The 27,523-nt window shown below is 38.3% G+C and overlaps 1 protein-coding gene across 1 annotated transcript in view; it reads left to right on the top strand.

Annotated features, from left to right (window-relative positions):
• The first annotated feature begins 278 nt into the window (after window positions 1–278).
• Window positions 279–27,523, top strand: part of zcchc24 (zinc finger, CCHC domain containing 24) — a 182,517-nt gene continuing 155,272 nt past the window's right edge. Inside the window, exons 1-2 of the mRNA XM_039772967.1 lie at window positions 279–818; window positions 17,509–17,709. Coding sequence (XP_039628901.1) covers window positions 582–818; window positions 17,509–17,709 — 438 coding nt within the window. The 5' untranslated portion in view covers window positions 279–581. The remainder of the gene's footprint in view (window positions 819–17,508; window positions 17,710–27,523) is intronic.

Here is a 27,523-nt window from a genome sequence, read left to right as displayed (position 1 = left end):
AAAGAAATAACGACCGAGGCGCTTATTATATATTGTTTTAATGCGCCCCTTGCCCTTTCGTATCCCTAATACAAGATCGTCCGCAGCCATTGCAGCGACTAGAACACTCCGGCAGTCTGTATATATATTTAAGAGCGATGACCGTTCCTTCAGTTCATTGGTGCCCCCGTTCGACTGTCTAATTAATATTCAATGAGGTATCCACCCCACTCGTCGCGCAGAAATACTCATGCAAATCCAGAGCACAACTGCCCTATTAGGTTGCCCGCCGCACGCGAATATTACATGAGCTGCTCGCTGCAGCTGCGCAGATAAGGAGAGATAGCGGATTGGGAGCGAACAGAAAGTTTTTCACCCCCACTGACAACTTTCTGGTGATGTATTGCAGGATTGGGAATTTAGGCTAGGAACTGCTCGTTCCCAGCAGAGAAGAAGTGGGGAAGGAAAAGTAAGGACAGGGAAGAGAAAGTATTTTGCTACAATACAGACTTGCATGCACACACATAAAAGGACGATAGTAAAGTGTACTCAGAGCTCAGGAGGGCAAAATAGTGGCGAAAAGGAGAGTCGCCTTCGCAAAGATGAGCTTGTTGTCTGCTATAGACACTAGTGCCTCGGTCTACCAGCCTGCCCAGCTCCTCAACTGGGTTTATCTGTCCTTGCAAGACACTCATCAGACCAGTGCCTTTGATGCCTTTAGACCAGAGCCTAATTCTTCCCACCCGGATCTTAACTACACCAAGACTCCTGCTGCTGATCTGAGCTCTTCTCTCAATTCCAACTATCTCAACAGCTTCTTTCAGCTTCAAAGGAGTGAGGTTAGACGTTTAATGTTTCTTTGTATGTGAATAGATGTAAATATATAAAAAGAAAATACTGACAACATTTTGTTAATGCTTGCAACGAATATGCTGCTTACGCGTGATGAATACGTCCGAGTGCAAACTGCTTTTCATTTAATGAACAACCCCGCCATGATGAACTATATTTTGGAAAAGCTTTACAGCCAAAGCAGACTTTCGCCTTTCTCTTATTTTTCTTCGTCACCTCTTTTGCTTCTTTCCGTAATTGTCTAATTATAGACCACTCTTCAGTCGCTGTGCCAGCTTTTCTTTTTTTTGGCTGTTTCGTCAGTAGCGCGAGTTATTAAAAAACAAACCGTTACTTGGAAAAAGTGATTTATGCTAAAAGAGAAATGCAATCCCTGCACTCGTTGAGGACTTTTCAAAACTCTGAGCATGGTATGGATTGCCAACAACGTGGGACCATTTAGACTTGCGTCAGCTACAGTAAAATCAACCAATTTTGTGCATGAGTAACATATCTATCTATCTATCTATCTATATATCTATCTATCTATCTATCTGTTTTAAGCAAGAACGCATACGAAGAATACGAAATCAACTTTTGTAAATTGAATAGATCGAAAACTCAATCGTCATCTTTTTTTAAAAAAATGCCTGCTAATTTTCAGCATATTAAGATTTATGTGCTAAACTATAAGTGTATTACTTGCTATTTGTGTTGATTACAGTGTTAATGGGCAGGCCCTGTTTACTGTCCACCTTAGAAGTTATCTGTCGCTATTATCGCGTTGGGGTCCATAGACAGTCACCATTTATTTTACATGATGAAGACACATAATACCTCTGTAAAGGCCCTTTTTGTGGGGGTGGTGTTTAGGTTGTCTGTACTGGTGGTGGGAAGGTGTTGATCCTTGTGGAGCTGATCTGTTGCTTGCCGACTTCTAGCGGCTTTTAAAATCTCATGTAGTGCGTGGAAACGTCAGGCAGCAGAGAGAGAGAGAAAGTCTGTAGGCTGAATAGTGCGACTGGAGACACGAAGGAAACGCATTGTTTGAATTAGCAACAGGCACAGTCTATCACTTTGTGATCCGCATACAAATTGAAGTAAGTAAAGCCTGTTGTCTATTGAATCCTACGTGTTGAAACGACAGAAATGACAATTGCTTTATGCCAATAGCATATGATGAATTAAAATCAGAAATAGTCAAATAAAAGTGCACATGTAATTGCTAGGGATGCAATTAATGACAATTCCAGTACATTACTTAAAACAACCCAGTGCCCTCTTATTAGTCTCTGACGTTTTAGATATCCATGGGCTTCCACCCCCCACCTCAGCACAAGCCTGAATTGAATTATGCAAGTTTGAGACTGTTTGCACACACACACACACAGACACACACACACAGTGTCAATAGTTTTTTTTTCTTCATAAAATCACTAGCTTGTTTTTCTGCCTCAACGAATAATCAGGGTTTGAATAATAATGCTTAAACTACATCTATGAAAGCAATGTTTCCATACATGCACTTTAATAAGGAGATTTTTCTATGCTGATCATGAGTAGACAAGCAGTATGTGAAAAGGCAACCAGGATTTTAATGTCAGTGAGACTTCAAATCAATTCATTTTATACATGAAACTTGAATAATTATAATGAAATCGTTTGCTATGTAGGGCAAATTAGCATTGTTTTGCACAAATACATGGTTGCCCCTGAAATTTTGTCAAAAGTTTTAGTTTTTTTTATGTTCAGTTTGGTTATTGAATATGCACATTCTAACTATAGTGGATAACATGATAACTCACTAATATCCACCAAATCCAGTTTAGGGCTGCAGTGGGTCAGAACCAATCAGCCTATCCTTGCAGCATCAGGCACAAGGAAGGAACAAGCCTGGGATGGGGCAGCAATCCTTCAGAGCAGTAGGCATGATATAATAATAAATGATGTTAAATACATCAAGGTGATAATCAGTATGTAAACTGTAGCTATTTATGAAGGTTATAGTGTATAGTCTCATTGCAGAATTGTAATTTTCGCTGCGTGAGATTGTTCGCTCTTTGTGCCTCTCTGCATGTGGTGGTCTGGTTGATAATTAACACCTGGGATGGCTTTAAATGTTTCTGCCCCTAACTTAAAAATATACACCTATTTGCAAAACACTGTCAAACAGATACAATATTCAAATATAAAGGATACAACTCTACTGTAAATAGAAATACTGTCCAAATATATATACATCACTAATTTAGAGAATGCTATAATGACACCTAAAAATGAGCATTTGCCTTCCAAAACTTTTTGGAATTTTCCGTAGTTTAAATTAACACTTGTACCCACGATTACAGTATAATTTTGAGGAGCTAATTTAAATGAGAAGAAAGAAGAGGCAATTGTGTTGACATTGTTGTTAACCTAATGGCAAATAGGCAGATGCATTAGTTGAAATTCAACCAAGACTTATCTTATAAATTGGCAGTACCTGTAATGTTATGGTCTAATTCAAATCCTCCCTGCCAACTGCAGTTATCCCGATGGTGTCACATTGTCATTTCATACTGTCAGCACTGTCTAGTCCCATGTGCTTGCAGTTCATCTTTACTTATATATTCCTTGTGCCCTTGTAATTGATCAAGTGGTGAATGATCGTTTTCATTTATTGTGTTACTTGTAAAGATCCATGTGGTGGTGCCCTCTATAAAGGCCACTGCATAAAATAAACATTGACTGATGAAGCATAAAATCGTCATAGCATATAAACGAGGAGTCCTAACAAGTGATATTAAACAGGGAATTAGAATACATTTAACTGCTTGTTTAATAATAAAAAGACTAGTCTTTTAATTTCCAATTTCAAGTTAGAATTGAATTAATTGATTATCCAACAGTACATAGCAACATTGGTATTTTCAAGTGGATAACCTGGAAAAGTAGCTCCTACATTGAAGTCTGTGGCAGAACGTTGAAGTTTACAATGATCACGTTTTAAAGCAAAGGAAAAAGATCATTTTACTAGCAGTGACAGAAAATTTAAAAATAAATATAGTAACTTGCAACTAAAGGTGTTAAGCGAAAACAGTAAAAAAATAGGAAGTGACAGGTTTAATTTTTTATGCGGTATATTTATTTCCAAACACATTTACCTTAACCTTTTAAACGTGTTGAGATTTATGTGAAATTCTTTTCTGAATTTAAATGTCACAGTATTAGCTTAACAATATAAGAAAAATTTGTCTAATCCAGACATATAAAGTTCATAAATACTGTATTATTTAAAGCATTAACTACATTAGCTTAATAATAAAAACCTTTGAATATTGATTGTCTATATTATTGGACATGTTAGCATACCAAAGTAATTGCACTTCAGTGAGTAAAATACTTAGAATCATGTGTTTACACTGTTATTTTAATGAAATCTGACCTTTTTGTTTTGTGTCTGGAGTTTGCATATTCCTTGTTTTTACATGAATTTTCCTGCAGGTACTCTGGTTTTTCTCTATCTTCCTCAAAGACATGCAAGTTATGTTAATTGGCGACTCTAAATTGGTGGGGTATGTTTGAGTTTAGTAGTGTGTGTGTGTGTGAGTGAGCATTGCGATGGACTGGCACCATGTCTACAGCTGGTAACCTCCTGGTACCAAATGCCACCAGGAGAGGCTGTGGCCCTTTCACGACTTGGAAGTGGATTTAGTGGTTTGTGATTGGTATGTTATGTTAACACATAAATTTGCTTTATAATCATCAATACTTACTAAACATAGATTAACATTTCCTGTTTGCGACACTTCTTGTTTAATCCAGAATATTTGATACTGACTAACTACATTATGAGATGACATAATCGAGTAAGATTAGTAAATCATTTAAAATCACAGAATTTAAGTCATACCCAAGCTGTCATTATGTTGCACAAGAAAAGTGACAACTCAGTCCATAAAGCCCATTGATTGGAATTCACCCACTGATCCTCAAATGATACCAAGTTGGGAATTAAGATATTTTGAGTGTAACACACAGAGCTATTTAATTTATTATTTGTGGTCACTTTATTGGATTGTTTCCTCTATCTTTTTATTAATTTCACACTACTGCTGTGAATGTCCCTTGTACTCCAAAAGACAGTGAGATTCTATCTTAGACATACACTGTTTGGTTCTCTCCGGTTCTTGTCCTTTGCGCTATCAAATCAGCACTCAAGTGTTTAGCCTGATGATTATGTGATAGGTAGGTCAGGCGTGAGGCCTGAAATATTACCTGCTTTGTATAAACTGTACAAAAGGAAATAGGTACGTCCATTGTAAAATACCGATCCCACCACCCACCTAGGAGTGGGCGATAAGCCAGTTGATATGGTATACCAGATAAGATGGAAATTCTTGTTGCGGTTTAAAAAAAAATGCTAAAAATTTAGTGCAGACAAATTTATAAACACATTCTATCATGAAGGGCGGCACGGTGGCACAGTGGTAGCGCTGCTGCCTCGCAGTTAGGAGACCTGGGTTTGCTTCCCGGGTCCTCCCTGCGTGGAGTTTGCCTGTTCTCCCTGTGTCTGCGTGGGTTTCCTCCGGGCGCTCCGGTTTCCTCCCACAATCCAAAGACATGCAGGTTAGGTGGATTGGCGATTCTGAATTGGCCCTAGTGTGTGATTGGTGTGTGGGTGTGTTTGTGTGTGTCCTGCGGTGGGTTGGCAACCTGCCCTGGATTGGTTCCTGCCTTGTGCCCTGTGTTGGCTGGGATTGGCTCCAGCAGACCCCCGTGACCCTGTATTTGGATTCAGCGGGTTAGAAAATGGATGGATGGATGGATTCTATCATGAAAAGTTAATATCTGTGCATGCAAAAGGATTTGGTAATGTGATTATATATGTTTAGGAGGGTCATTATTGTCACAGTGAAATTCCTACTGGCATGTTCATATCAACATGAAACATGTTGCCACTCTTGGGTGTTATAATTAGTGGGTATATTACCTTAAAGCTTCTCGTCTTTATCATTTGAAAGAACTAGCTGCATATTAATGCCTTGAAGGTAATGCCTTTGTTTATTGACTTGCATGTGAATTGTGTATAATAAGTGCACCTACCCCTTTAACAATATTGCCTAGAGTTAATGTTCAAACTGATTGGTGGAACACAGTGACTCTGCATTAGATTACGTGGGATTGACAATGTGTGTTTTAAAAAGAGAGTGAGTGACTGGATAGGGAAAAGCCATGCCTATCCTATGTTTGGTTAGTGGCTATGTTAGAGAATGAGAAAGAAGCTGCACTTTTTTTGTCTCAGGCTATCTGTGTTATTTTTTTTCTCAATCCATTTGAATAGCAGATTGTTAACAACTGTTTCAACAGGTAAAAGGTGCACATTGTGCACAATTAACCATCAATACATGTGTTGTTAAAATATCTAGCAAGTACATTATACAGCATACATACTGTATTATATCAGATTTTTCATTATACTGTGTTACAGTACTGTCCACATCAAACACCAATAGGTTGGCTAAGTGGAATGAGTGCAAATTAATGTGCTTTTAAAACATTTGGGCAGTGCCAGGATCCTAGAAGTGTATGTATTGATTCAAGTTTGTTTTTTTTTGTATTTTTTATTTGACAAATTCACATTTTGAAACATTCCGATTCTTTTTAGTTCACATTTAGATTTTTTGTTACTGCTATATTTTGTCATTATACATCCATCCACCCATCATCCAACCTGCTATATCCCAACCACAGGGTCACGGGGGTCTACCAGAGCCAATCCCAGCCCACACAGGGCGCAAGTCAGGAAACAAACCCCAGGCAGGGCGCCAACCCATTGCAGGGCACACACACACCCACACACCAAGCACACACCAGGGACAATCTAGAATCGCCAATGCACCTAACCTGCATGTCTTTGGACTGTGGACATGGGGACAACATGCAAACCCCATGCAGGGAGGACCCAGGAAGCGAACCCAGGTCTCCTTACTGTGAGGCAGCACGCTACCCACTGAGCCACCCTGCCACCCGTCATTATATATATTAACTATAATTTTTTATGGATCCATCATATTGTTGATGTTTAAGGCACCATTTGTAGCTATGATTGCAGAATGCTGCACAAAATGTTATGCAAGTGTAACAACCGTTATAAGAGGTAACGGCACAAATTTTGATTCGTCCAAAAAATAAAGACTCATGATAGTCTAGTACTAAAACAATCCAAAGGAAAACAAAAGAAATCAAAGCAAATATCAGGTTTAACTTTTGATAGGCATTTTGACATAAACATTTGAAAAGCATTTTGGTAAAAGGTTTTGAACCTTAGCGTTGAATACATTTTTAAAAACCTTTTTGTTACTGTAAAATGTTTTTTTGTGTTACCGTGTATCAGATCTATTTCTGTTATCCCAGAAACAACCAATCTTTCTCTCACTGCAGCTGCAATACCCCAAGTTGAAAAAAGTAAAAAAGAAGAGTAGTAGCATCCTAGATATAGTTTGCTGCATATAAGTATCATTACTGAAAGTACTATTGGCCTGCTGTTTAAAAAAAATGAACATTTCAATGTTTTTCTTTTAGGCTTTTTCTGCCTGCTTATATAAATAAAATGTATTTTTATTATTACTGTGCAAACCATGAATACAATTTTATGAAATACAGCAAAGCCAATCATTGTTATATTCTGATATTGGACTGTAGAATCACTGCCCATGGAGGTGTGATATGAAGGGTAGTGATATATCATTTAACAGAGCAACTTAAATTACGGAAGATATCTTGTATCATTTAGCTGCATGTATCCCATCACATGTTTAGTTTTTTTTTGGGCACAAATAAACATTTTCCAGCTGTTCTTCACCATTTAACACGCTATCAAATGCTGACTTTGGGAGATGTAGCTGCAGCAAAAGTCAAAGGCAGTAATTCTTTAAGTCTGGCCCTCCATCTTATTAATGGTCATAGTAAGGAGGGCACTGATAAGAGCTGGTGGTGTCCGAACAAAGAAGTAAATAGTATAACATGAATGTGAGTGATGAATATCTCAAAAAGGTTCTACCCCAGTCACCTTTTCATGCAGAATTTTAACTTGAAGTCACGTTCATTTTATAAGTTTGGAGAGGTTAAATTGTATAGTCAGGTTATTAGCAGAAGGGAAGTCTGGGCATGTTGATGGAGTTTAAAAAACTCAGACCTATAGTGAATAGTGTGTTGCTGGTTCAGCAAGCTACATAACTGTATGTTCCGGTTATGAATGTAGTTAAAGAGGATACACTTAATTCCTACTGTCTTCTTGCTCATCAAGGCCAGTATGCAGTTTTCATAGAGATAGTCACTAGGATTTATTGTTGTAAATATTCAAAATGAATGCTTCCTCAGTACCAACACCATTCTAGTAGTGTGTGTGTTCTAAGTTGGGCTATCCTATTAATGTCCTGCGTATCTCACAAAACCTGCCCAGTCACACGATCTGCTAGCTACCAGAGAGAAAGAGGCAGAGACAGTTTTCATTTTATAGTTAACACCCAATGAATGCCCAGTCAATCTTGTTTGTAAGCTTCTTGTTTTCTTCTTGTTAGTTTGTAAATTGATGTTACAACATTATTAACTGTATTTTGAAATGTTCATATCACTTTGTAATTTGTGTTTGTTATAGTTAGACTAGAAGATGAGTAAGCATACATCCTTTAAAATAAAATGTTCATAATATCCATTATAATAGGTTAATTAATTGTTAGCACTAATGTTTCACAGCACCTGAGGTGTGTGTTCAATTTCCTCTGAGCTAATGTCTTTATATTATAGTTTGCACAAGTTTTCTGAGACAAATATTAGGTTTGTGCTGTCTCCGAACCTGTCTACGGAATTGTGCAAAATAGCACCTTTTTTCTGCTTTATGCTCGATGCTGCTGTGGCAGACACCAACTTTCAGCAGTCTTACAATGGAAAAAGAAGAAAGTTGAATTAAATAAGTATATTTTACAAACAAATATACTTTAAGAATGATTTAAAAACTTCTGTTTTTACACTTACAGTATAGTTCTGCTACTGTAGACAAATGAATCCTTAACTTGGCTTACTGTTTGTTATGTTTTCACTGCTTAGAGGTTCCTGGCATATCATCCTATTGGATTTCAGTCATTGCTACAAATCTTGTAAAAACTACATGAACTTATGTACATCTCATTGTCATAAAATAACAGCCCTGCCTCACATTGTTGCTGTGATTAAATTGCTTTCTGTGTCAAAACGTCTTGCACACCCGCAATGTTATTGTTGTGAAACAGCCAGCATCCCTGGGGTGAGTAAAAGAAAATCAAAAGGAAGTGCAGAACAAGAAACCTGAGCTCTCAGATTTGTCAGACAGAAGCTTGCTCTTGACAGATAGAACATTTCTTTTACCTGGCAACAAGCAATTTCACTTTTTTTTTACTTTGTTCGCTTTCCGTGGTTGTGATAAAGTAAAGGGGTAGCAAAAAAAAAAACCAAAAAACCGCTGAACCTCCATGTGAGACAGCAGAAGTGAGATCTCCTGTGGAGAAATGTAAAAGTAATTTGCACCGTGAATGGCCCTCCTTGTGCCTTAGTGTAGTGCCTATGTGTCAGAACAGCATTTTGGTGTCAGTGGGCAGTTGTTGAGGGATAAAAGTTTGAAAGGGCCTCCTGCTGAGCTTGTAACCTGATTTGAAGAGTTCATCACAAGTTGACCTCTTTTTTTTTTTTTTTAATCAATTCTGCCCAGTATCATTTATTAAACTGTCCCAGCACAAGTCAGTGTTTTACGGTTTTTTAAATGAGTAGCCTTTAATCAAACTTTTATATTACTATTATTATTATTGTAAATAAGATTGTCATACCTAGTTAATCCAATTTGCAAGAGCTGAAACCTACTCCAGCAGTGCTGTATACAAGGCAAAGACTTGGATGCCAGGCATAGTCATGTTCTCAACTATATACCCACAAAGAGACAATTTAGAGTCACCAGTCGACCTCACACACATATTTGGAATGTAGGAGGAAAAGGGAGTGCATCCAGGGGAAACCCCATAGGGGAATTCATTATTTATGCTTTTATCCAAGGTGTCAAATAATGTTCTAAGAAGCGCTTCTGTGGGTCTTTTCTGCTCACTGCTACCAGGTAAATCAGTGCTTCCTCCCGATGTACTTGTTAAGTTCACTTTGAAATATCTGTACAGTATTTATTTATTTGTTTATTGAAATTGAATTTATATTCTTGTTTTTTATATTTGCATTTCAGTATGCAGCTGAATGTCCCCTTGAGATTAACAAAGTTAATCTAATACAATACAATACAATACAGTTTATTTTTGTATAGCCCAAAATCACACAGGAAGTGCCGCAATGGGCTTTAACAGGCCCTGCCTCTTGACAGCCCCCAGCCTTGACTCTCTGAGAAGACAAGGAAAAACCCCCAAAAAACCTTGTAGGGAAAATGGAAGAAACCTTGGGAAAGGCAGTTCAAAGAGAGACCCCTTTCCAGGCAGGTTGGGCGTGCAGTGGGTCTATCTAATCTAATCTAATTATTCTTCCAAAGTCAGCATTCTAAGGCATTTAACAAATTGTTTTACAGATAGACAATTATAGTAAGATTATATAATATTCACCTGAGACATTGGTTAGCATGTCTGTTAACAAGCTGCAGTGTTTTGGGCATTGCTAATGTCAAGTCTGCATGTTCTTTATGAGCCCATGTTTTTTCTCTTACACACCCCCTAGTATTTCTGACCTGGTAATAGTTTAACTGGCTCCCTGCGATTGCATGCTGCTTTTTTTTTGGTCAGCAAAATTTAAAGTAATGAATCAGAGCACCTTTTATTTTTAAAATATAGTAAAATGTGATTAAAATTTTTATTTAAAAAATTAGCAGGATTCTAAAGAACACTCAAAAGACTACAACTATAGACTACAGCATTAAACTTCACATAGGTGTTATTGATGCTACCTGGGTGGACCTCTCATGCTCCACAAAGACCTGACAATCAATTACATTGGATAACACTCTTCTGAATGATGATTGGAGAGTTCCCACTCTTACTTAAAATTGTTTGTGGCACAACTGTTTTGAAGAAAAAAAATTGTGCTGACCCGCTAGCAATTTTGTGTAAAAATAATAAAAAAGAGTGACATTGAAGATGGGTAGTATTAAGCCAAACCTAACTTCAGCAGTTTGGATTCAGTTCAGTTTCAAACCAAGCAATAGTGGATAACCACAAAACTTAAAAGAGACTATTTGCTGTCATTTCTACAAAAAGGCAGTCATTAAATTGTCAAATATGAACAAATTGTGGACACACTTGAAACACAATCAACCTTGTGCTTTGCTCCATTGATGCCCAATGCGTCTTCATCGTCAGCCTCACGATCCACATTCACATGCCTTAGATTTTTAAGATGTTTGATTGTACTTTTGTCATGATTCATTTTAATAAGCAGTTTCAAATTGTAGTCTTTCATTTATTTGTTATTTATAGTCTACAATTTGCAATGAAGTGTTTGTTTAAGTAAAAAAATCACAGTATTTGTTTTAAATAGGGAAAATGTTCCTTATGCTTCTCCATATACTGTGGGCTACTGTTGATAGTGAAGCGATTTGAACTGTTTAAAAAAATAATTCCACTTTTGTTTATATAAAAGCTTTCACTGTTTTTCACTAAAGTCACATTTTAATTGTTTTAAATGAAAAAAAATTCAATTGCAGCAACCCCCACCTTCAAGACAATGCCTGCATAACCATCTTCCGTCAGTATTTGTTTTGTTACTAATTCAAGTACGATAAATGGCCAACCCGAACACCTCTACATCAATGTACATCTTACTTTTATTGACAACTTTATCCTGGCGCAATATGAATGTGCCTGTCAGTTCACTGGCAGTCTATCTAGGTTTTATGGGATAGACATGGCTCTCTGCCACACTAAACTAAATATGCAATTAACAAAATAAATGGATGTATGTACTTTATTTATAATTGGGGCACAAGCAGAACAGGAGGCTTGATAGGGTCACATAGTGAGGTGGCAACCCCTTATCAAGCGGGGTCATTTTTGCTAAATCGCCTGTAATTCGACCTCTCCAAATTAGAATCATTGCTGTTATTGAACTATCTGGAGTATAAACACATGTTTGGTCTCTTTGTAAAGGTAACATTCTCTAGTTTCACCCTTAGTAGTCAGAATCACTGTAGGTGTGACTGATCAAAAGTTATGCACATTAGAACTCACAGAAAAAATGAATTTTTTTGTTCTCGCCTAAGTTTTTTTGTGAAAATAAAGTCCTCTATAGCTGCAGTAGGTAGGTGGGGACAGAAACACACTATGTACCAACAGAATAACTTGTTGACTACTCACATTTCAAATTTGAAAAGAATACCTGTAAAAATGACATTTTTTACACCAGTTTTTATGTGGGCATGCCCAGGGGCTTTTTAGAGGGACCATTATCCACATTTTGGAACGTATGGAAAAAGTGTAATAACTTTTGAATGCTTCAATCCACAGATATCAATGAAGGCTCTACTGGAAGCTTACACCTAAAGGAATCTATATCTACACACAGTGTCACTCTATTACTGTAGTTATGAAAATTCATATTCCATAATAAAAACAATAAAAAATACACATTTCAATATAAAAATAGTCAAAACAAGTCTTATGGGCTAAAAATATATATATATATATTATTTTACCGGTACGTGTGCATGTTAAGGGGTTTTAAAGTCCAATATCTCAGCCAGTAGGCAGTGCTATACTGTTATCATAACATTTATAAAGGGAATGACATTATTACAGTATCTACATTGAATAACGCATCTGAACAACAGACATTGCAAGGAGATCCTTGTTTATTGCTTTACTGACAGAACAGTTCACAGCTATGCCTAATGAAACACAAGTTGACGAACACACTGAGCATTTCAAAATAAAATGCCTGATATAATATATTACACATACCACAATATAATGGAGTTAGGGTCACTTTATGTGTATGTAGATTATCTACCCATTAATCACTGAATTACATTACAGGCCTCATTGCTCAATTCCGGCTTTTTGCTCAGATCTACTTTGCCTCTCTTTGCGGTTCATATTCATAAGTACAAGTGACCTGTATCTAACTGTAATGTGAACACATCTGTCCTTCGAAATTGTATCATCTGCATCGCCAACAATAATAACCTCCAGGTTGTAAGACAACTTGTGGAATTAAAACTGACAAAATGAACTCACTAGTAAGCTATTGTATGCATGGCATTTTTCTCTAGAGGTTGGCAAACAGTTCATCAGCTGTAGATGATTAGGTCGAGAAGAAAAGTCTGACAGCTAGCTTTTGTTGTTTTTGTAGCTATTGCTGACACTGCTACACCAAGAGATGTGTGGGTACAAGGAAGGAGCCAGCAATGGTGGGACCGTGACTGTTGTCACAGCTGTAGCTGCTCTCCTCTGTGGTTGTTTTGTCACACTGTTGGTGCTGGATGAAGATGGCATAGCTCAACTCATGTGTACAGGCAAAACACCACATTCCAGTGTGACCGTTGTCTTTTGTGTCACATGACCACGAATTGGATATGTATCCAATCTAGGACCACATATGAAAGAGACTCAAATTTCAATATCGGATTTCTGTGTCCACACAGTCCTGTAAACATCAGATTTGTGTCACATTAAGGCAAACAGTCAGATTTGAGTCACTTCAGTCTGGTAAGGTGAGTGTAGCCTAAGTGGGTGTTGTAATGATGGTTGTTGGTGCTGCCGCTTCCCAGATCTAGCAACCTGTGTTCTTATCTTGTGCCCAGCTATTGTCTGAGTGGAGACTGACTGTTCTTCCCATGTTTACATATAATAGGTTATTTCTATGGGCAATCCAGTTTTCCTGCTACATCCTTAGACACATGTATGTTGGGTTAAATTCCAAATAGGCCCTGTGCGAGTGCGAGTAATTAGGCCTTTGATGGCACACTGGCCAGGGCTGGTTCCAACCTTGCATGCAAGGCACTGGCCCCATCGTGTGACCCTGAATTGGGTTAAGTGTGTTTTGAAAATAATGGCAAACCTGTAGTTTTCATATTTGGATTTGTAATGAATGTTTAAACAGAACTCAATGTCACAGCCCTTTTTAAATTTGAAAAATGTTACAGAAACTGACACAATGCAGATTAGATCAGATCCTTCCCAAGTGGTTTGGAATGATTTCCTTAATTGTTTGATTAAAATATGTTATTCCTCTGTAATTGATGCTTCCTGTCATTATTTCACTTTTCTGAAAGCATGCCTGATGATTGACTGATTATTTGCCAACTTTAACAAAACAAAAAAATAACCAATTGACTTTAAAATCTTGCTAAGCTGGTGCCAATAAGCTGGTATAAGCCATTCTTCTGGTTGACAGGCTCTGTGCTTCTTCAGAAGTGTCAGATCGCTCTTCCGCAGCAGCTAGAAGATTCACTTTTGGAAGTGATAGTGCTCATTAAAAAGCCTCCCTTGTCATTGAAATGAAAACTGTAAGAAAAATGAATGGCTTGCGCTTGAATTAGCTAGCTACAAGTTGGCTGGCTCAGCCTTCCCCATGGGTGGATTTTTTGGAGAATAACCGAAAGCACTTTTACTAAGCAGAATTTCATTGCAGATAATCTGTGGAATTTAAACATGTTTAAGAAGTAATAAACTTTTTTTTTCTCTTTTTCAAAGTAATTATACTGTTACAGAGATCATCGGGAATTAAGGTTTAAACTTTATATCCCCCAGAAGAAAGGAAATGTGAGGGATTTACCAGGTATTGGAGCCAAATGCATCACAGATGTAAGCTAATGAACAGTCTAAGTGCAGGCTTTCCCCATCAGCTTTAATGTCGGATCGGACACTAGTTGTTTTTTCTCCTAGATTGTCACTCTGACAATATCTTACTCTGTTTGTGTACATTTAATAAAATTCTCAGTGATCTCAGCTTTTTTCTTAAGAGTGAATTTGTTAAACTGACCTTAAACAACTCTTTGACATCTGTTGGTGAAGTGGTTCTCTAGTTAAGCTGGTAAAACCAATAACAAGTAATATATACTTTACCATGTATCGATACAACATAACCATCCAATATGTTCTTAAACCTGATTAATCCAGTTCAGGGAATCTCAGGTCAGAGTCCCACTGTCTCACTTGCAGCATCAGGCACAAGGCAGCTACCAACCCTGGTCTGGGCACCAGTCTATCACATACACACACACTCACAAGTGGCCAATTTAGTATGATCCATTAACCTAACCTGCATGTATTTGAGGATGTGGGAGGAAAGCAAAAATACCAATTGCATCACCATGCCACCCATTACCAATTACTTAATACATCTTTATTTTAAAAACACACTGCATGTCGTGATGGTCTGCCACAGTTGACTGAGCCGTAAGGATGGCACAGGACAGAAAGAGGACCCAATATTATTTGCACATGACAGTAGCTGCTAAGAGCATTTCTGAAGGTCTGCATGGATAGATGGGTGTTGTCTAGGGGTAGCAAGGGGTAAACCTTATGGTGCCCGAGAAGATCAACCTCCAGAGTATTAACACAAGAATTAGACCTTGGTGGATCAATGAAGGGCAAGGAGTCCTCCTGGTTGGCAGGTAGCTTTAATATGTAATTGTAATGGGTTCCTGTTAAAACTGAATATATTGCTCAAGAATGCAATGCATCCTGGGGTGGTAGAAGGCACTGTAGCCTTGTAACGCTGACAGTTTGCAGGGGTTTGTCTGGCCCTAAAGACATTTTGTGGAGTAACTTAGGAGTAATTGCATAGGATGTGACTGCAATGTTGTGCATAACAGCTCACTTTAATAATAATAATAAAAATAATAGTTCATTTTATTTATATAGCACCTTTCCCATGCTCAAGGTGCGTCAATCTCTATAATCCTAAACACTCTCCCAACCATCCACGAGCTCCTCATCAACATCAGTTCAACTTTCAATTTCTATATACACTTTAGGTTATAATCGTATACTGTATCACCAGTTGGATGCCATGTGCTCAAGACCAGCCTTTACTGCCTTAGTCTCCAGGCTGCTGTGTATGGGCTTCCTATCCTAACACCAGTCAATAACCAGCTTTGATATTTTTGTTCAGTTTCTAAATTACTTCCTAGCTGTATAGAAGGGCTTTTTCCACAATGTGAAGGAACCTTCACTCCTCTTGTACAGGTTCCAAGCATGTCTTTCTTTCTGTCCATGGCCCACAGTTTATTTCACTAACTTTAGCCTATTATTATAAAATTAAACATTTTATGGGCTTCACCTACATATGGTATCCAAAAGATCCTGTTTACTTTGTGACCATACCTCCAATGGCAAGATATATTGTAACTTAGTAGAACCCCAAATCACCTTTTGCTGTTCTTTTCAGGAACCAAGACATGCATTCTTGAGCATAAATGTATAATTACTTTTTTTTTTGTTTCTAGAGAGAGTCAGCCATCTGTCAGCCACCTGTCAGAATGCTTCTCTGTGATTGGCTGGGATACAATCTATAAATGGAATCTGAAACTCTCTGAAGTGTTTGAGCTTTAAGTTGTTACTGAACTCACAACTTCCCTCTCCTGGCAGGCAGTGTGCTTCATTGGAACGTTTGCATAACCAGCCTGTGAACTCAGGAACACAATAGTATTTTTATTTGACTCCTCAGCTTCACTTTATGGATATATGTCATAACCTGTGAACATGCTTTCAGTGACAAAAGTACTACATTTTATATGAAAAGACACTATTTAAAAAAAAGGACACTATACTGTCTATATGTAAAACTTATAAAGGTGAGGCAAGTACTTCTGCCAGCACTGCTAAAGATAATTTAAATGAAATAAAGTTATGATAAATAATGTGAATTAGGGGTAGGGGAGCTGAGTTACAAATAATTAAAAAAAACAATCAATGGCTCAGTGGTACTTAAAACACTGGAGACATGGAGATGTGACTTTAAATATTAGGTTCAGGAGGTCAGTCTTACAGTGATTTATTTACAAAGTGGCTGTTAAAAGGTAGCAGCAATAGTTCTTCTCTATAGTCGTGCACTGTGGGTGTTGCACAGATTGCCCTAATTTATCTGCTCCAGTGTCTTTTAGTTGGTACTGAGTGAATCATGGTTTATAACTCACTGTTACCAGCAGTAACTGTCATTTTCTTTTTCCTCATCTTTTTTTTAAATCTTCCCAGTGGAGTTTACTCATTTTAGTTGTGTTCATGTAAGTTTCTTTCCAGGGTGAACTAAAAACTCATAATCGTTCTGGGATTGAGCTTTGTGGTGGCTTGCAATGAAATGGCGTTCCATCCACACTTGATTCCTTGTTGTACCATAGATGGACATTCTCAAATAGTGACAAACTGACAGGCTGACAGATGGTTTTATTACATTAATAGAGTGAGAGACACAGACAACATTTTAATGTGCTATATAAATGTAATGAATTATTATTATTATTATTATTATTATTATTGTGACACATTTTAAAGTGAGTTTATTACACAGTGTCAAGTATCACAGCCTTCAGCTGTTAGGTATCTTAATGGTGTCTAAGTAGTGCCCTGTATATCGTCTGCTTACAGAACCGAGTTCTTCTCCTTTCAACATCTCTTGCTCACCTCCAGATATTCTTCTTACAATATTAAAACATGTGAGATTTGTGCAAGCTGACATTTGACTTTTTTGATTTGTCTGCAGGCCTTAAGCAGTAGTCTTTACAAGAGTGCATCACCCTACGGATCTCTCAATAACATCGTTGATGGGCTGAGCTCTTTGACGGACCATTTCTCTGATTTATCTCTCACCTCTGAGCCAAGAAAACCTAGCAAAAGACCACCCCCCAACTACCTGTGCCATCTTTGCTTTAATAAGGGACACTACATTAAAGACTGCCCACAGGTAAGAAATACACTTCAAAAAATGTGAGCTGCTTTTTCAGACAGTGGTGTTGAGTAGTGCATCATGCAAGTGAACACTCCAGAGAGGGTGTAATTTAGGTTGATGTCTCTCATTAAGTGAAAGTATTTGTCTACTGTGATTCTTTTCTGTTTGCACAATTACTTTCTTCACGTTGGAGGTCATTCACCTATGTGATTCACATTTAAGACATGTTGTGCATGCTGATTCACCAGACATGTCTGAAGAAAAATGAGACCTGTCCTACCTATCTGGGATTATTAGTTCTCACTTTTGTTGCCAGAAATCTGTTCATATGTTGTTGGTAGATAATATAGTGAAATTAATAAAAAATAAACCTGCATTTAACCTTTAAATGAAACAAATGGTACTCTTTTTAAATAGTAGGGTAGGCATGGTGCCGTGGCAGGTATCATTGACACATCACAGTTGTTCAGTTTTACACACTCCCCTCTTGTCCATGTGGGTTTCCTTTTGTAATTTCAGTTTCCTGCTTGAGCCTGTCATGTTAATAGGCATTGGTAATTGGCTCTGGTATGAATGATTGTGTTTGTCTGTGCCCAACTCTGGATTACGATCTCAGCCACAGATGGTGTCTGCATTGTGCCTGTTGCTTCCAGGCTATGGCACCCCACAACCCTGAATTATAGTAAGCAAGCAGTGATGGTGGTGGGGAGATGGGGAAATGTATAATGGCAGATGTGCAATGAATTTAATTATCCTTTTAGAGCTATCTAATTGGACAGGTAGCAATGAAAGCTAGATTATTTATCTGTCTGCCATAGACAGTTATGATAGGATATGCTAGGAAATTCCAATTAACACTGAACATTTAAAATAGCGTATTTATTTAATTGTCAAAGCAGCAGAAATTGACAACATATCAGCTGATAGGATGAGATTATATAGTATACTGAATAGAACAATTTGTGGAACATGGAGTTTTTTTCACCAGTACCTACAGGCCATCAAAGAGCATAGGGTACTAGAAGGGAATACAGTATATAGGTTTGTTCAGTTTTTCCCTAATAGAGAATTTAATGAGATAAATACTTTTTGGAGGCCCTGCCCCTTAAATGCCACCTCTGACATTTCCTCACATTTTCACTCTGTCTCAATCCTTAGTCAAGGGGCCAGGTCCCCCTGCTTAGTGCCGGACTGTCTGTCCTGGTAGTGTCTTGATGGATCATTTCATGTTTCTACCCAGACCATATCTCTTTCTCTCTGTCTTGCACACCCACACACAGTGACGGTTTTTGATATGGGCGACATGGGAACATGCCCAGGGTGGCATCTTGGGCATTGGAAAAAAAAAAAATTTTTTTTTGCGTGCGTCCATGCTGCCCCGACATCACGGCAGCACATTTTTGGGATTGCATGGGCACCGATTGGTTTTCTATTGCCCATTTGTGGGGAGTAAGGGCGCCCTCCATTTGCGAGGTGCGCCTGCTGCCTGCTGCTGGCGCTGTTCTGCACTTTTCGCCGCTCTGCCTGCTACCAGCCTGCAGCGTCTGCCTTCTTAGGGCCAATTTGCTGCTGCGGTGATTTTTTTATTTTTGAAGTAAATCGTGAAGTTTAAAATGTAGATCGCGCGGTTATTTCTGTTGATTAATTCATGATTTCATTATGTATAGCTAATACTGTTAACAAGTGTTCGCTATTTTTGCCTGTTGTATACTATCTATCTAGCGCCTTTCACATCTATCGCCACTTTAACTGCCCGCTTGCCTGCGTGCAGCGTGTGTCGATTGATATGATTTAATGTATTTCTTTTTGGCATAATTCTCTGAGTTGTAAAATACATATACATTATATATAAAACGAAACTACTATTTAGTTAATACAGTTATCTATCTGTCTAGTGCCTTCTCTGTCTGCCTATTATATAGCACCTTTCCTGTTAATATCTGTTGTACAATGTCTTCTCTATCTATCTAGTGTATTTCAAATCTATCTGTACTCTCACTGCCTGCTTGCCTTGTCTGTCTGCTATTATGCAGTGAATTCCCTGTCTGCCTATTATATAAGTGTCTTCCCTATCTATTCATTTATCTAGTGCCTTTCACATGTGAATGTACTCTTACTGCCTGCTTGCCTTTCTGCAGCATCAGTCATATAGTGCCTTTCATATCTATCTATCAATTTATTATATAGTGCCTTTCACATCTATTTATCCGTATGTGTCTATTTTTTTTCTCCTGACAGTTTTATATCTTCTATTACACAGTGCCTTCCCAGTTTACCTGTCTACTGACTTCTCTGTCTGTGTATTATTCAGTGCTCTCTGACAGTGAATGTCTTACATAACTTAAAAATAAGAACAGTTATAAGGACACTTGTTCATGTTAATTGTAGTCACAATTTTTAAATATTTTAAAAAGAACATCCCACATTTATTATACATCTGCATGCACTCTCACTATCTGCTTGCCTTCCTAAAAATATCTGTTGAGTAATAAAAAGGCTGGACCATTTTTCAGTTAGCAGTGCTTTCTCTGTCTGTCTTTTATACAGTGAACTCCCTGTCTATCTATATAGTAATAGTAATCTTATTATTATATAGCAGCTTCCCTATCTGCCGATCATATAGTGCCTTTCCTTCCTATCTATTTATCTATCCCCTTAGCTGTTTTTTATATCTATTATAAAGTGCTTTCCCTGTTTATTTATATATCTAGTGACTCCTCTATCTGTCTGTCTATTATGCAGTGCTCTGTCTGTATATGTCTTATGGATTTTAAAAATTACAGTTATAAAGACACCTGTTCATGTTAATTGCAGTCTCAATTGTTAAAAATATTTTAAAAGGAGCATCCCACATGAAAATGCAATGATCTGACTGACTGACTGACAGTGCATACCACTTTATATTGTTAAAAAGAAAACAAAAATAGCACTTTCTCCCCAGCAGGGAATCGAACTGATTGGCAGAGCAGTCTGTGTCAACTATCCGCGACTGGCCCCCGCGCGTTAGGCGGGGAAAGTTAACCTGAAATAATAAACTGACTGCAGCTCTGAGAGAAATGGTTTATGTAGTTGTTAGTGACCTGGTGAACTGATGACTGGAGATGGTACTAAAATGAAAATTCTTTACACTATAACGAAATATTTTGGTGCTGTATAAATGTCTCTGTTAGACATTACATTTCCAATAGTTTGTTTTATTGCACTAATTTTGATCAGTGTTTATTAGAATGCTGGGGGGGCGACGGGGCCAGAGGGGGTGTTTGCCCAGGGCACCAGACAGGCTAGGACCGCCCCTGCACACACGCACACACACACACACACACACACAAGCACAGACACTAACACATTGGATCACATGCCTTATTTCCTTCCAGAACCTCAGTACATATACAGCACAGTATCTCCTGTATTCTCACAGCTGAATGTGGAAACCTTTCCTGCTGCTTTCCCAGGCCTGACCTTTCCCATCCTGGTGTTATTCTTGCCCCATGCAACCTCTTTCCAGCCGTGCACTTCCTTACCTTACATTTATGCTGTGTTCATATATATATATATTGTAGCAGTAGGGGGCACTATCGCTCCCTTGAACCCTCAGGTACCACATCCAAACACCAGATAAAAGTGCAATAATTCTTCGTTTTATTATAATAATTATGTGCACCAAGCACCCTCCACTCTACACTATTCCTTAATAAACAATACAATAATAATCACACTTATCAATCCTCCACTCCCAGACGTGTTGCCCTCCTACCACCCAGCTCAGCTCACCGTCTGGGAGCTCCCAGAGTCCTTTTATAGTACACGACCCGGAAGTGCTCCTTTTTTTTTTCCCTTTTTTTTATTGCAATCCATACAAAGCAATCAAGTTTTTACAAAAAGAAAAATTATGTTAAGAACAGATCGATCCCCACCCCTGAGAGAGAGAGCAAGCCAAACGGCGTGAAATTTAAGGTTTGTAAACATACCTAAATTAATAAATTCTCTGTACTTTATGAGCTTATTTTAAAATATTACTGATTAGATCCTGCCATGTTTTGAAAAACGTCTGTACGGATCCTCTGAGTATTTGATTTTTTCCAATTTCAAATAATATAACACATCAGTTTCCCACTGACTTAAAAGAGGAGAGTTTGGGTTCTTCCAGTTTATCAGAATAAGTCTGCGTGCCAAAAGTGTAGTGAATGCAATCACAATGTGTTTGTTTTTCTCCACTTTAAGCCCCTCTGGAAGAACCCCAAACACAGCTGTTAATGGGTTAGGAGGGATTGTGATTTCAAGTCTATCTGAAAGGTAATTAAAAATTTTTGTCCAGAATAATGTTAATTTGGAGCAGGCCCAGAACATGTGACCCAGTGAGGCTGGGACTTGGTTGCAACGTTCACAGGTTGGATCATGCCCTGGAAACATTTTGGAGAGTTTTAGTCGAGACAGATGTGCTCGATATATCATTTTGAGTTGTATAATTGTATGCTTTGCGCATATGGAGCTCGAGTGAATTCTCTGCATTGCTACTTTCCACTCCTTTTCTGATATATTAATTGAGAGATCTTTTTCCCAGTGTCCTCTTGGATCTTTGAAAGGGAGGGATTGTAAAATGATTTTATATATTGTAGAGATGGAGTCTAAGTCCTTGAGATTCAGCAATATTTTTTTCCAGCATGGATGAGGGTGCAAGATGAGGAAGTGCTCCTTAACCTGCAGTCCATGTGACTACCTAGCACTTCCAGGTCAAATCAAAAACTATTCTTTCCTTGTCAGCCCGGAAGCACTTTATTCCTTCTGTCCTTGTGACCTGCAAGTACTTCCGGGCTATAGGAAAAGCAAATATCTTTGTGCCTCCCTGCAGCGGCCCCTGGCAGCCCCGACGTTATCCAGCAGAGCTGTAAATTACAACTCCAAAGTCCATGATGCCCTGCTGGAATTCGGGGCATCTCCACATTGCAGGGAGGGCTCCATCTAGCAGCTTGGGGGTCTTGGCCGGGATAAACTGCCGGGCATAGTCCACAATATACAGGGGTGTGGAAATCAAATTTGTTTCTACTTGTCCACGGACAAGTAAACTTAGAGAATCCACTTGTCCGCCAGTTAAATTCACTTGCCCATAAACAAATAACAAAAGTGAAAAATAGTTTATTTTTTCTGATCTCTTTTATTGTTACCAAAACTGCCTTCCATTTTAAAACTGAAAAAAGTTCTTTCAGGGAGTAGTATTTTGCCACCTTGCTCTAGAACATTATATAAAAGATTCCCTTATTTTAACTGGCTAATAAACAATGCCTTCATTATAGCTACACTACTTCTTTTTTCATATATTACAGTTACATAACAGAACACTGTCCTGATTCATTTTCTGCCATGTTCTTCAGCTTTTGTCTTGCAATATCTTCACCCCCAAGAATCTTTACAGACAGCAATCTCAGACAGCATGGGCTGAATGAATGTTGTTCATTTCTTCTTGAGCTGAACTGCATGGTTCCTGGACTGATGGTCCTGCAGAAGTGGATGCTGATGACTTTTCAGGTTTTTTATGAGTGATGTACCTGTTGCCAGGTGACAGCCAGAATTCCACAGCTGGTCGTGGGTCAAACTCTTCTAAAGAAGCAGCATTGAACAGCCTAGCATAACGCTCAACCCTTCGAGCGTTCAGCTTTAGAAAACGCTTTTTCAATTGAACCAACTTTTTTCTTACTTTTAGACTCATGTCTCTATGTGATGTACTAAACCTCCAGTTCCTATCCTTTTTCTTTCTGCACATAACCAATCACCACACAATAAACGTATTTGTGAAATCAAAACTAGTTATAAGCTTAGACCTCTGAATGGATGTCATAATTAAACATGTATAACAAAATTTTTTTTAAAGTTCTGAAAACTCTGAGGTCTAGGTTTATAACTAGTTTTAATTTCACAAAGACGTTTATCGTGTGGTGATTGGTTATATGGAGAAAGACAAAGGATAGTAACTGGGGGTTTAGTACTAAAGATAGACACAGCAAACATGCAATAAAGAAAGCCTGCTCAGAAAAACATCAATTGAATTCTGCGTTTGTGTCTCCGACCTCCAGATCACGAACCCAACATTCACGTATTTCAGTTAAACCTGCGCGATACCCATTCAAATATCCAGTTTTTTGGACCCTCGTCACACCCGCCATAAACTTCTCTACACTGAACGTAGATCTGAGGACCCCTTAATGCAAGGGAGCAGCACTACAACCACTCCACCGTGCCCCCTGCCACCCATGTCTAATACATGCTTTAATGCATTTCATCGTGAAAAAGATAAAAGTATTTATCTTAGTATTCTGAATGTTCATTGAGCAGGAATATCATGAAGTCAATGTGCGGCGACTGCTGCCGGCGCTTCCTCAGTGCAAGAGGAAGTCAGTTTAAGAAGCGTGCAGAAATTAACAACTGGGTCGGGGAACACTTAATATAAAGCATTTAATGTGCTACATTAAATTATGATGGGGTTTAAAAAAATCTAGTAAATGAAACATTCATTTTAACATGTAATTTAGTTTGCGACATTCTACTGATAATCTCGACATTTACATTTTTTTTGTCTTCACTGTGTCCGTATTTTTTTCACCGTGGCCTTAATACGCTCCCGTAGGTTTTTCAGGGCCTGTTGTCTCAGTTTTAATCAAGCAATGATCCATTTCTCATCCGCGATGCTACTTGTTTCCGTTTCAGCAACATGCATATAGCGAGAACAACATACTTACCGCAGTGCATTATGGGTTACGCAGGTAATTCCTAATTACGTATTTGAAATTCCGTAAGATGGTACATTTCCAAAGAAGTAAATATTACCGATGTTCTTGGGAAAAAATAATCGCGTCTAAGTGAAGATTTTTATTGATATTTCATAACATTTGGAAACCGTTAGAATGTTTTCTTCTTTATTTTTAATAAACCAACTTGTTTTATATGAAAAATTCTCTAATCAAAAATTATCTATTGACAGCTCATCAAAACTGATGTCATGCAATAAATTTCTTAATTCCTCAATATATCACAACCTGTGCAAAATCGCAAATTTCAGGAAAGATTAACTGCCTAACAAGCTTTATGTGGAGAAAACAATTGCATTGTAGGTGAAATGACCGCATTTTTATGTGGAAAAAATTAATTTATCAATAATATATAAAAGTTATCGATTATAATGAAAAATCATCAAATTACATCGTAATGTCGGCATGAAAAAAATGACCGCATCTCCAAGCGTGTAAATAGTAGGGTAAAATACTTATGTAAGACCACAAGAGTGATTCCCCTTTGAAAAATCAGCCGTCATTATGTAAACAATATTGAATAACAATTTGAGACATGAAGAACATGCCTAAGTAGACTGTTTCCGCATGAAGTACGTACCCAAATGTTTAAAATTTGAAAGTAGTTGTAAAACTAGAAAAACACGCTTGTCCGACGGTCAATTTACCTATGTGTCAGACAAGTCGGGCGTTGGATTGATTTCCGCACCCCTGATATATATATATATATACATATATATATATACATACAGTGGAACCTCGAGATACGAGTTTAATTCGTTCCAGCACTGAGCTTGTATAGCGAATGTCTCGTATCTAGAACAAACTTCCCATTGAAAATAATAGAAATCCAGTTAATCCGTTCCGCACCCCCAAAAATATCAACATAAAAATCAATTTTCCTAACAAATAACACTGATAAATAATATATACAAGTGGAACCTTGGTTTGCAAGTAACTTGGTTTACGACTGTTTTGCAAGACGAGCTAAATTTTTTAATTAATTTTGACTTGATAAAACGAGCGATGTCTTGCAATACAAGTAGTATGGATACACTTTGTCTGCTGAGCGTCATGTAAGTATAACTGAGCCGATGGTTCTTCTCTCTCGTGCGCATCTCTCTCTCCTTATCTCTCTTGCTCGCGCACGCGTCTCTCATCTCTCTCGCTCGAGTGGCTCGCGCGTGCCTCTCTCTCTCCTTATCTCTTTCGCTCGCTCACGCGTCTCTGTCTCTCTCCTTATCTCTCCTCTCTCCTTATCTCTCTCCCTCGTGCATGCGTCTCTCTCTCCTTATCTCTCTCACTCGCTCCCCCCTCTCTCTCTCTCTCTCTCCTCTTGAGGGCAATCGTCTCCTATTCTCCGTCTGCATGTCCGCGATATTTTTGGATCCGCTTATACAGCGAACTGCTACACGGAAACAATGAAATCACAAGCGCACAAACGCATAGGTCCTCCTTACTCTGTGAAATAACGAAACAGTGAAAAGAGATATATGGACATAGGTGATATGACAGAAATATGTAGATTTTGTTAGTCTGTCAGGGAAAAGTAATGCTTCTTTCCAATGAAGAGGCCTATCTGTGAGAATTAAAAGACTTGTTATTTGGTGAAAGTGAAATCCATCTACACAAGAGGCAGAGACGTGAAGTGGCTGGCACGTAGCACAGGCCGGGGGGTTGACAAGAGAAGCGAGCGGGGGGCAAAGCCCCCTAGTGTGTAAAAAGCCCAGGGTCCTAGAAACTATTGAAAACGTCAGAAAAAATTGAAATGTAGAGATGTCAGGTAATTGAAAGGAACTGCTCTGGGCATCTGTCTCCTAGGAGGATTTGTTTTGCCGACATGCTCGCAAAAAGTAGGAGGAAAAGTAAAAAGAATACTGTTTTGCTGATGTTAGCGGCTAATTAACTTTGTCTTTCTTCTGAGGTTTCATTTTGATGACGTGCTGGCTTCGCACGTCTTATTAGCGGCCAAGCAAGTTTTCTGTTTCCTCAGAGGCGGATCCTTTACCCCGATTCCACCTCTCACTTCTGGGACGGACAGACACATACACTTTCATGCGTAGTATATATATAAAATATGTATAGTTTGGGCACCCTTGCTTAAAATGTCTGTTACTGTGAATAGTTAAGTGAGCAGAAGATGAACTGTTCATCCATAGGCATAAAGTTAAAGATGACATGTTTCTTTTCAGCATTTTATGCAAGATTAGTTTGTTTTTATTTTGTACAGTTGTATAGTGAAAAATGGAAAGGAGCACCATGCAACAGTTTGGGCCTCACAAGATATTTGAGATCTCAGATAACTTTTCCCAAGGTCCCTTAATTAGCTTGTTAGGACTGTGGCTTGTTCACAGTCACGATTAGGAAACCCCAGGTGAAGCTGTATACATTCTCTGACTTCTTAAACATTGTCCCAACAATCAGCAGCTATGGGCTCCTCTGAGCAGCTGCCTAGCAATCTGAAAAGTAAAATAATTGATGTTCACAAAGCATGAGAAGGTTGCAAGAAGATAGCAAAGCGTTTTCAGGTAACTGTTTCCTTATTTTGTATTGTTATTAATGAATGGAAGTTAACAGGAACGGTGGAGGTCAAGTTGAGGTCTGAAAGACCAAGAAACCTTTCTGAAAAAATTGCTCATTAGATTGCTAGAAAGGCAAATAAAAACCACCGTTGAAGAAGATTCAGCAGATTCTGGACTGATGGTACACTATACTACCATGCAGAGATACCTGACAAATATGACTGCCATTGTAGAGTCAGCAAAAGAAAACATTTCCTGCATCTTGGCCACAAAATTCAGCACCTGAAATTTGCAAATAAACACCTAAACAAGCCTGATGCATTTTGGAAACATGTCCTGTGGAACTTTATGGCCACAATATGCAAAGGTATGTTTGCAGAAAAAAAGGGCACAGAATTCCAGGAAAATAGCTCCTCTCCAACTATTAAATATGGCAGTTGATCAGTCATGCTCTGGATTTGTGTTGCTGCCAGTGGCAGAGGGAACATACCATTGGTAGAGGGAAGAATGGATTCAGATAAATACAGT

This window comes from Polypterus senegalus, chromosome 1 (genome assembly GCF_016835505.1).
Source record: "Polypterus senegalus isolate Bchr_013 chromosome 1, ASM1683550v1, whole genome shotgun sequence".
Classification (NCBI taxonomy): Eukaryota; Metazoa; Chordata; class Cladistia; order Polypteriformes; family Polypteridae; genus Polypterus; species Polypterus senegalus.
This window is presented reverse-complemented; position numbering and strand designations above follow the sequence as displayed.